We start from the raw sequence: 10402 nt of genomic DNA on the forward strand, positions 1-10402 counted from the left end.
AGAAAACTCAAATACACTATCTCAAAACATTAGCATATTTCCTCAGACCAAGTAAAACAAAATCAAACATTTGTAAATGTCCATTAATGCACCCAGTACTTGGTTGGGAATCTTTTTGCACGGATTACTGTATCAATGCGGCGTGGCATGGAGGCAATCAGCCTGTGGCATTGCTGAGGTTTTATGGATGCCCAGGATGCTTCAATAGCGGCCTTTAGCTAATTTGCGTTGTTGGGTCTGGTGTCTTTCAGCTTTTTCTTCACAATACCCCACAAATTATTAATGGGGTTTTGGTCAGGGGAATATGCAAGCCAATCGAGGACAGTAATGCCATGGTCAGTACACCGTTTACTGGTGGTTTTGGCACTGTGGGCAGGTGCCAGATCAGGCTGGAAAATGAAATCATCATCTCCATAAAGCTTGTCAGCAGACGGAAGAGAGTAGTGCTCTAAAATCTCTTGGTACACAGCTGCATTTACTCTGGACTTGATGAAACACAGTGGACCGACACCAGCAACTAACATGGTTCCCCAAACCATCGCTGACTATGGGAACTTCTCACTGGATTTCAAACAACTTGGATTTTGCTCCTCTCCAGCCCTTCTCCAGATTCTGGCATCTTGACTTCCAAATGAAATACAAAACTTGCTTTCATCTGAAAAGAGGACTTTGGACCACTCTGCAACTGTCCAATGCTTCTTTTCCATCGCCCAAGTCATACTCTTCTTCCGTTGTCTTGAGTTCAGAAGTGGCTTGACCATGGGAATACGGTTATTGTAGCCCGTTTCCTGGACAAGTCTGTGAACAGTGGTTTTTGATACCTGGACTCCAGCTTCAGTCCACTGTCTTTGAAGCTCCCCCAAATTCTGAAAGTGACTCTTCTTCACAATGCTGTTAAGGCTGCGGTCATCTCACTGGTTGTGCAGCGTTTCCTGCCACATTTCCCCCTTTTTGTGGATGTGCTTTGAAACTGCACTCTGTGAACAGCTTGCTCTTTGAGAAATGTCTTTTTGTGTCTTACCCTCCTGATGAAGGGTGTCAATGATGGTCCTCTGGATAGCAGTCAGATCAGCAGTCTTCACCATACTTATGATTTAGTTTACTGAACCAAGCTGAGTGTTTTTCAAGGCTCAAGAAACCCTTGCAGGTGTTCCAAGTTAATTAGACGATTCAAGTGATTAGTTGAATACCCTACTAGTATACTTTTTCACGATATTCTAATAGTTTGAGATAGGATATTTGAGTTTTCTTAAGCTGTACGCCACAATCAGCAATATTAAAATAATAAAAGGCTTGCAATATTTCAGTAAATTTGCAAAGAATCCAGAATGTATGACATTTTTTGTCTTTTTAATTGCATTACAGAAAATAAAGAACTTTATCACAATATTCTAATTTTCTGACAGTCCTGTATAGTGTAACGGGCCATTTTGATGTTAAACGTGCAGTCTGGAGTTATCCGATTATTTATCACAATGCATCTTCATTCAACACTTCCTGAAATTTGTCTTGCAAAATTTGGAAGTAATGATGAGGTTGATTAACGCAACAGTAACTCGACCCCCAACCTTTTGTGAGTGTGCGTCTAAACATGGCACAGACATTTTTTTTAGTCTGAATAAAAAAAAAAAAAAAAGCACAACAAAGCACTCAGCATCTTGGAGCATTTTTTTAATTGAATGTAAACTTTCATTTGACACTTTTTTATTTTAAGCCACACCTTGAAGAACTATTCATATGGATGCGAGTGGGAATGTATCAAGTATCATAGGTGAGCGTGAAATGACTTTACTGTTACATTTGAGGTTTCGCAAAATAACTGTTACCAAATTACCATAGAAAAATCAGCAAAGGCAGGATGAAATATTTTAACCGATGTCACTTTAACAGACAAAAATCCCCAGTCATGAGAGGGCGGTGCTGCCTATGTTCTTGATGGAACTTAACATTTCTCATTGATTTCCACATCCTAATCCCCAAATTTGCCAGCTTCATTAATAGGAAATCAAAGCACGGAATTGTATTTTGACGTCGAAAAACATTTTTGAGGCTACATGATTGGTCCCAAAAGTTCAAGTCAGGGGCGTGAAGGAATATTGTGGCCCACTGCAATCTCAAGTGTCAAATTCTGATTTAAAACAATAGCTTAAAAAAAAGCACACAGGAAATTAACTTTTAAAGAAGGCACACAGACAAAAGTATGTCAATTAACAACATTATCATTTTAGTACAGAGGCAAAAAATTAAAAAAACTGACAGCTTAATTTTTAATCTTGCAAATCTAAAAGCAGTGACAAAATGTGGTACTGTGTGGCAACACTGACATCTGTCTTAAAAAAAATGCTACAATCAAAATACTCCACCAATGGCAATTGTGTAGATGAAGATGGATGGCACTTGGGAAATGGACACTAGCCTCCACAAAAAAAAAATGGCTGGTCTTGTAACTGTGGTATTTCTAGGTCGTGGATCTGTTGGCAAACAAAAATGGGGGAAAAAACATTAACAAAACAGCAAACCCAGTGTGTGTTTATCTCCTGCAGGCACAGTGTGCTTGAAGGTCCAGTATCAAAATGAGGCCCTCTTGATTGTACAGTACGCTAACTAATGGTAATGTTAGCTTCAAAAGCTACAGCAGGATTGTTGGACCCCCTTTTTTGGGGAGGCGGGGCCCAAAAAAAAAAAAAAAAAAAAAAAAAGATTGTTTGGATTCAAGCACCAAAACACCACTGAACACTTGAGGCCATGTCTACAGAAAGACAGGTATTGGAGAAAATACAACAAAATAATATCCCAAAAACTTTTAAACATTGTTCACATTTCCAAGAAAGATTGACATAGGTGTTATTTCAGTTTTTGTGCCTTTTCTTGAAATGGCTAATCGGACAAAACCTCCATTTACAGGAGTTACAGCGCCAACTGTTGCTTTGGCATACACTGCTCACGTAGATGAATATTTTGAAAAAAAAAAAAAACCTTGAATGTACACCAAAAAGTGAATAACCATATTTAGTGACGCAAATCAACACAGATGCCTTACTGGTACAAACACATGCATTCAAAAATAGATTTTTGGGCTGTAGACGAGAAAATTGTTACTTTTTACGGTGCCATGTATATTATACTATTGTCATTTTTGTCTTCCAGAAATAGTGTTCTTCAGGTTTCTCATTGGCCAATACATTTATAGGCGTTAGAGCGCCATCTGCCTGTTTTTGGATGCAACGTTGACACAAATGGAGAGATCTTGGGTGCATGTGGGCCTTTCAAGGCACTGAACGTTCGTAGGTAAAAGAAAAAAGACGCCACAACGCTTTGCGTAAACTAAAATGGACACCGTCATGTATAAACAACCATTCTAATTAAAATAATTTTGTTATAGCTGGAAATATGAAGTAAAATAAATATAAGAGAAAAACTCTTCCAGATTAAAAAACAACAGCTTGATTGTACGTGGACTAATAACGGGAATAAATTAAAACAATGTGCAGCATTTTATGTGACCGAGAGCTTTGCTGTGATTTGTTTTGATTTTTAAACAAACCTAAATAAAAAAAAATTGAAAAAACCTGCCTGCGACAGCTTTGCTGCATGCTTCACATCCTTCATTAGATAAATCATTAGAATCAGAATAAACCTTGGTTCACAAATTAATGGAATTCATGGGTTTCAGCCCTACGTTATGATAATTTTTTTTGTTTTTTCTCAAAAATATATAAACTATTCTGAAGCTCAGGAATACAAACACCATTGCCACCTTTAGCTATTAATTCCTCCGTTTTCCAACACTAATTTGATTTGACTTCCAAAGTGCACTGTCATGTGCTCTTTGCATTTGTTTTAGAGGAGCCAGAATGTGGATGAAATAAAAAATGAAATAGCTCCATGTGAGAAAGGTGACGTGCAATGTTTGTAAAGCGAAGCAAAATATCTTGTTTGTGAACCGAGGTTTCAGGAGATAATAGTGAGAATCATCACAATACACGCAGCTCTCTTCTATAAGATCACACCAGGTGGACTTTCTCCTCCCACTCTACCGGGGACAGGTCGTCCTCCAGCTGGAGGACAAGGTCAGAGTCTGGGGCGCCATCTCCATAAGGGGATGCATCCACTGCCCCTGCGCCACTCTGCTCCTCCTCTTCCTGGGCTGCTCTGTTGTCCAGCTCCAGCGTGCTGGGTCTGCTTGGGCAAGAGTGTGGCAGCGTGTCTGGCTGGCCCTCCGGGGGCTGCCAGGCGCCGACGTTCTCGGCGCCCGCATCCGTGAGCACGTCTGGGGATGAGTCACTCTCGGTGGTAGGTGGCGAGGGGATGAGGGCCAGGCTCTGAGGGTTGTTCTGTGGGGTGATGTTGTGGTTGAACCAGGCCATGATGTTGTCCAGCAGCTGGGCGCTGGCAGCGGGATCCAGGGCCTCCAGGCTCTGCGGGTCACTGGGCGTGAACGGCCCCCCTGGCGGGATAACAGGTGACAGGAGCAGCAGCTCGGGTTCAAGCTCCGGAGACGGCAGGCACAACTGGGCGGGGGGGCGTCGGATCGCGTAGTCGGTCGGACTCTCGCGGGCAGTGTGTTCAGGCTCGGCCGGACGGGCGCTTCCGCGGCAGTGACTCCGAGGGTCCGCACTGGGAGGCGCTGGGTTCCCGGGTTTTATAAGGCTGTCCCCCAGCTTCAGCAGCTCGGCGCTGAGCGGAGGAGGCGGAGGAGGGAGGGGTAAGGTGGTGGACAACGGAGCTGAAGAAGAACAACACAAGGGGTCTGTCCTGTGGGGAGGGCGTGGAGGGTCGGTGTGGGAATGCGAGCCCCTTGTCGCTCCTGCTTGGAAATCGCTGGGGAGGGGACCTTCTCGGCTGCGCTCCGAGTCGGGGCTGCCCTCGGGGGCTCGCTCTCGCCGAGACTCCTGAAGGGACAGCTGAATGGCCAGCAGGATGTTGGGGTCGTCCTCGTCCAGGGAGCCCAGCGCTCTACGCTGGCCCTCGCTCCTCTCTGGGCCATCTGGAAGGGGTGGAGGGGAAGAAAAAAACATTGAAGCTCATAGAAAATATGACGCACACATGATGCTGTTTTGAGGTCGCGTGTGCAGCAAATGTAGGACCTGTGCTGTCGCTCCTTCTGCTGCTTTCAGGCGTGTTGCTGCTGCTCCGAAGATTGTGCAGACTCAGCATGTCTCCCCTGCGTCGTGCTCGGTGCCGCCGGCGATACTGAATGTCAGAGAAATCCTGACAGGCGCCAAAGCAGCCATAAGTCAATTTTCTACACAACAAGAACAACACACACGACCCAAAAAAAAAAAAAAAAGTAAAAGGAGGCAGTCTACCTGTGATGCTCGGTCTCTTTGGTCTCCTGCTGCCAGCACAGAGTGGCGACTTCCCATCTAGGACACACGCAAGCACGACAGCATTTAGCATGAAACGCTCTCAAACATCTTCTTGTTTTCACCGCCAGAAAGACAACCATTCACTTTCAACTAATACTGGAGGGAAAAAGCGGAGTGTACCTCAGGAGAGGCGACGCCCAAGTACTCCCAATCCCACGATCCTCCGGCGTAGCTGGAACAAAACAGAAGCGATACTTCATGGGAGTGGCCGGTAACAATCCAATTACCTTGTTTACCCCCGCTGCTTACCTCCTTCGCTGGAGCTCGGGCGAGTCGTTGGGTGCCACACCGCGGGCCACAGACGCCAAGAACTCCTGCCGCTTCTGCTGGACCAGGCGGGCGGCGCTGACAATCTTATGGCACGGCGTCCTCAGGTAGGGGCGGTTGACCTTCTGCGCCAGGTCCTCCACGACCATCTCCAGGTCCGTCTGGCCGGGACAAACGGCGGCAACGTCACGATGCCATTAACGCTAAATATATCTCCCCAGTGACCGTGTGTCCGGTTACATATCCCTCCGCTTAGCAAAGCGGTGTCGCACAACAGCGGTCCACAATCTTTTTACTAATGAGTGTATAAGTGTATTAGACATCACAAAAATCATGAAAAATCCATAGTGTCCAAAGCTTGTGCAAAAAGTAGCAGCTTATATAGTCTAGAAAATACAGTAGATGGAAAAGGTGTGCAAGAGAACAACTGCTCCACAAACAGAAATCCAACATACATGCGTCTCGATCATAGTTTGGGGTCGAGTTAGTGTTCTGACTCCGATTGACGGCAATTCGAAAGTTTTGAGGCACTCCCTAATTGTGGTGTTTGTGCGCGACAGCGTACCTGCATGAGCTCAAAGATCTCCTTCTGCGTGCTTCCCTGCTGCAGAAAGAAGCCGTACGGGTACGAGCACTTGAGCACGCGCCGCGTCTTCAGCAGCTCGCTGACGCCATCCTCGATGAAGCGCGTGTCTGGCGGGGCACCCTCACCTTGTGCAGACACACAATTCGAGAGGACGCGCCTTAATATTGGCCCGGTGGGCAACACACATCTCTCAGTAGAGATTGACAACACTCTGTGTTGGGCGGAGTAAAGCAGTCCCGCAACAACTTTCTGTTGGGAGTGAAAGCGACTCACGACTAATGAAAGCTCTGCTCAGCTGCTCCATCTTCTCCTTGGCCGTCTTCAGCAGTTTCTGCTCCAGCTAGCAAACATGAGGGGAAAATGATTTTGAACGGTCCAAAACGTATGGGGACAACTGCACTGAGAACTAGAGCAGCTTGGCTTGTTTTCCCCCCCCCCCATATAAAACGACATGATTTTGTGAATATAAGTGTGTGCGTGTGTGTGTGTTAGAGATGCACTGATCCGATATCTGGATCGGATATCAACAAAATAGATGGATCGAGTATCGGAAAATGTAGCCAATCTGTGAGCCGATCCTTTCCTTAATCTATTGGGACGCGGGCTACGTCATACGTCAGCAGCACGTGTGCCGCATGCCACGAGAGTTTTCTAAACAAACGCAAACATGGAGCGAACGAAAGAGTTAGCTGTGTGGAGGTACTTTAAACTGAACACGCCAACTAGCTCGACGGCAGTTTGTAATGTCTGCAAAGCTAATGTTGCCAGGGGTGGTGGTAGTACTGCCAAGTTATAGTACTACCAATTTAATTAAGCATCTCCAGAAACACCACGCAGCAGAGCACCAGGAGTTCCAGCAGTTGAGCAGATCAAAAGGAGCGGGAGGTGGACCTACACAGCAGTTAACGTTAGCAGATGCACTGCAAAGACGGGAGAAATTCCCAGGCAATAGCGCGAAAGCGATGAGAATTACTAACAAAGTGCTGGAATTCCTGGTTTTGGATGGACAACCGATGAGTGTTGTTGAAAACGAGGGCTTCCGACGTTTACCGTATTTTCTGCCCTATTAGGCGCACCGGGGTATAAGGCGCATCTTCAATGAACGGCCCATTTTAAAACTTTGTCCATATATAAGGCGCACCGGCCTATAAGGCGCATAAAATAGAAGCTTTACTGCAACAAACTGAGGTTGACTAGGGTTGCGGTATGCACCCACTAGCCAATAACCAACGAGCCCACTGTAAACAATCGCGTTTCTCAAACGATCTCCTATAAAATGATTGGAACTGAATAAAGTTCAATCTAACGCATTGGTACTACTTACCTATGTTTCCCTTCCATATCAATCCGTAGATTTACTCGAAACATGAACAGAGCAGCCTATTTTGACATGAAATAGCCTCGCGCGTATAGCAGCTATCGTTATAGCATTAGCCATCCGCAAAAACCCATGACCCTCAGCTCGCAATCTCCCATGAGCCTCAGCAAAGTGTAAACAATCGCGTCTCTCAAACGAGCTCCTATAAAATGATCAGAACTGACTAAAGTTCGATCTAACGCATTGGTACTACTACCTATGTTTCCCTTCCATATCGATCCGTAGATTTACTCGAAACATTAACAGAGCAGCCTATTTTGACATGAAATACCCTCGCGCGTATAGCAGCTATTGTTATAGCATTAGCCATCCGCAAAAACCCATGACCCTCAGCTCGCAATCTCCCATGAGCCTCAGCAAAGTGTAAAGAATCGCGTCTCTCAAACGAGCTCCTATAAAATGATCAGAACCGACTAAAGTTCGATCTAACGCATTGGTACTACTTACCTATGTTTCCCTTCCATATCGATCCGTAGATTTACTCGAAACATTAACAGAGCAGCCTATTTTGACATGAAATAGCCTCGCGCGTATAGCAGCTATCGTTATAGCATTAGCCATCCGCAAAAACCCATGACCCTCAGCTCGCAATCTCCCATGAGCCTCAGCAAAGTGTAAACAATCGCGTCTCTCAAACGAGCTCCTATAAAATGATCAGAACTGACTAAAGTTCGATCTAACGCATTGGTACTACTTACCTATGTTTCCCTTCCATATCGATCCGTAGATTTACTCGGAACATGAACAGAGCGGCCTATTTTGACATGAAATAGCCTCGCGCGTATAGCAGCTATCGTTATAGCATTAGCCATCCGCAAAAACCCATGACCCTCAGCTCGCAATCTCCCATGAGCCTCAGCAAAGTGTAAACAATTGCGTCTCTCAAACGAGCTCCTATAAAATGATCAGAACCGACTAAAGTTCGATCTAACGCATTGGTACTACTTACCTATGTTTCCCTTCCATATCGATCCGTAGATTTACTCGAAACATTAACAGAGCAGCCTATTTTGACATGAAATAGTCTCGCGCGTATAGCAGCTATCGTTATAGCATTAGCCATCCGCAAAAACCCATGACCCTCAGCTCGCAATCTCCCATGAGCCTCAGCAAAGTGTAAAGAATCGCGTCTCTCAAACGAGCTCCTATAAAATGATCAGAACTGACTAAAGTTCGATCTAACGCATTGGTTCTACTTACCTATGTTTCCCTTCCATATCGATCCGTAGATTTACTCGAAACATTAACGGAGCAGCCTATTTTGAAATGAAATAGCCTCGCGGGTACAACAGCTATTCGGTGACGCCCCCTGACTACAGTTACCGTAATGCTGGGAAGCGATGCGACCTTGTAATTTACTAGTCGTACTAAAACGTACTAAAACATTTTGGCAGAGCACTGTGTACAACCAGTATGGATCAACAAATTCATAACTTGATCCATATATAAGGCGCACCGGACTATAAGGCGCACGGTTGACTTTTGATAAAAATTTAGGTTTTTAGGTGCGCCTTTTAGGGCGGAAAATACGGTACTTGAGCACCTGGAGCCAAGGTACAATTTGCCATCGCGCAAGTATTTTTCTGAATGTATGAGAAAGTGTGCGAACACTTGTCACAAGAATTAAGAGATGTAGATGCCATGAGCTTCACAACTATGTAGAGACATGTTTACATTGCTTGATTATTGTATTTGACCAAGTCACTTGTTTATTCTCTTGTCCCGATGCTATATTTCATTTTTAATTCCACTCTGCACTTTCAGTATTTAGAAATGATTTTTTTTTTGTGTTCGACTAAGCAGAGCTTGTTTTTCAGGGAGCACTTCTCATTGATGCTTAAATGAGCATTTAGAGCAAAGAACTGTGTAGTCATGCCTGATGCCATTGCCTTCAGTCTTTTCTGTTCCACATGTAGAGGTATGTAGCTTGTTAAGTCAACCATAATATCGGATCGGTATCGGGTATCGACCGATACGCAAAGCCACGGCATCGGTATCAAAACTGAAAAAGTCGGATCGGTGCATCTCTAGTGTGTGCATGCGTGCGTGCGCATGTGATGGTCACCTTGTAACTGTGCTCGTGGTTCTTGAATCGAGTGTAGTAGTGCATGAAGCGGTCCAGCTCCTGGAAGCTTTTGTGCTTCTTTTCCGCCTATCAACATTTTTGAAGATGTCACAATATTACAAGACAATGGTTGGCACGTGAGTGTTTGCACCTCGACTGTCATCTCTTTGGATTGCTCCTCCAGCTGCTGGATAACTTCGTAGCGCGTGCAGCGGTAGTAGCCTCCCGTTGATGAGCTGTGCTTCTTCCACTCCTCCAGGCAGATCCAGCAGAAATCATACTTGCACTGGGAGAGTGTCATCACAGCGTTAAAAAAAACCAAAAGCATGTGCGTCGCGTTCCTTGGCACAATCTCACCTTGGCACACTGCATGTGGTTGCAGCCCTCGTTCTTCTGTATGGGGGACTTGCAGTTGGCGCAGGGCTTGGAGTTGGACAGCAGCCACAGGCAGTTGGCAGCGTCCTCGTAAGCCTCGCTCACACCTGCCACTGCCGGCAGGACGCGTATACGCGGACATTTGAGGGATCTCAAAGCGGCACGCCGCCACACCACCCATCTTTGGCGACACTTACGCTCCTCGGGCTTCATCTCTGTGACTTTCTGGAGCCAGTTCCTCCACATGTGGCAGTCGCATGGCTCATGGGCCTCGCCGAGGCACTCCCTGGGGAGCGCGGAAGAAATAGCTGATTCTGCAGTGTCTTGTCTTGACATCAGATCCGGTGCTGGAATCAGGAGTT

The 10402-nt window shown here is 45.6% G+C and overlaps 1 protein-coding gene across 1 annotated transcript in view; it reads right to left on the minus strand.

The window, feature by feature from the left end:
• Window positions 1-1654: 1654 nt before the first annotated feature.
• ankib1a (ankyrin repeat and IBR domain containing 1a) overlaps window positions 1655-10402 on the minus strand; it is a 28811-nt gene continuing 20063 nt past the window's right edge. Inside the window, exons 11-21 of the mRNA XM_061267018.1 lie at window positions 10238-10326; window positions 10023-10153; window positions 9817-9951; window positions 9666-9752; window positions 6496-6562; window positions 6202-6347; window positions 5619-5797; window positions 5490-5541; window positions 5310-5366; window positions 5088-5211; window positions 1655-4987 (exon numbers count right to left, since the gene is read on the minus strand). Of these exons, the coding sequence (XP_061123002.1) occupies window positions 4005-4987; window positions 5088-5211; window positions 5310-5366; window positions 5490-5541; window positions 5619-5797; window positions 6202-6347; window positions 6496-6562; window positions 9666-9752; window positions 9817-9951; window positions 10023-10153; window positions 10238-10326 (2050 nt within the window). The 3' untranslated portion in view covers window positions 1655-4004. The remainder of the gene's footprint in view (window positions 4988-5087; window positions 5212-5309; window positions 5367-5489; window positions 5542-5618; window positions 5798-6201; window positions 6348-6495; window positions 6563-9665; window positions 9753-9816; window positions 9952-10022; window positions 10154-10237; window positions 10327-10402) is intronic.

Source organism: Syngnathus typhle, linkage group LG20, assembly GCF_033458585.1.
Source record: "Syngnathus typhle isolate RoL2023-S1 ecotype Sweden linkage group LG20, RoL_Styp_1.0, whole genome shotgun sequence".
Lineage (NCBI taxonomy): Eukaryota > Metazoa > Chordata > Actinopteri > Syngnathiformes > Syngnathidae > Syngnathus > Syngnathus typhle.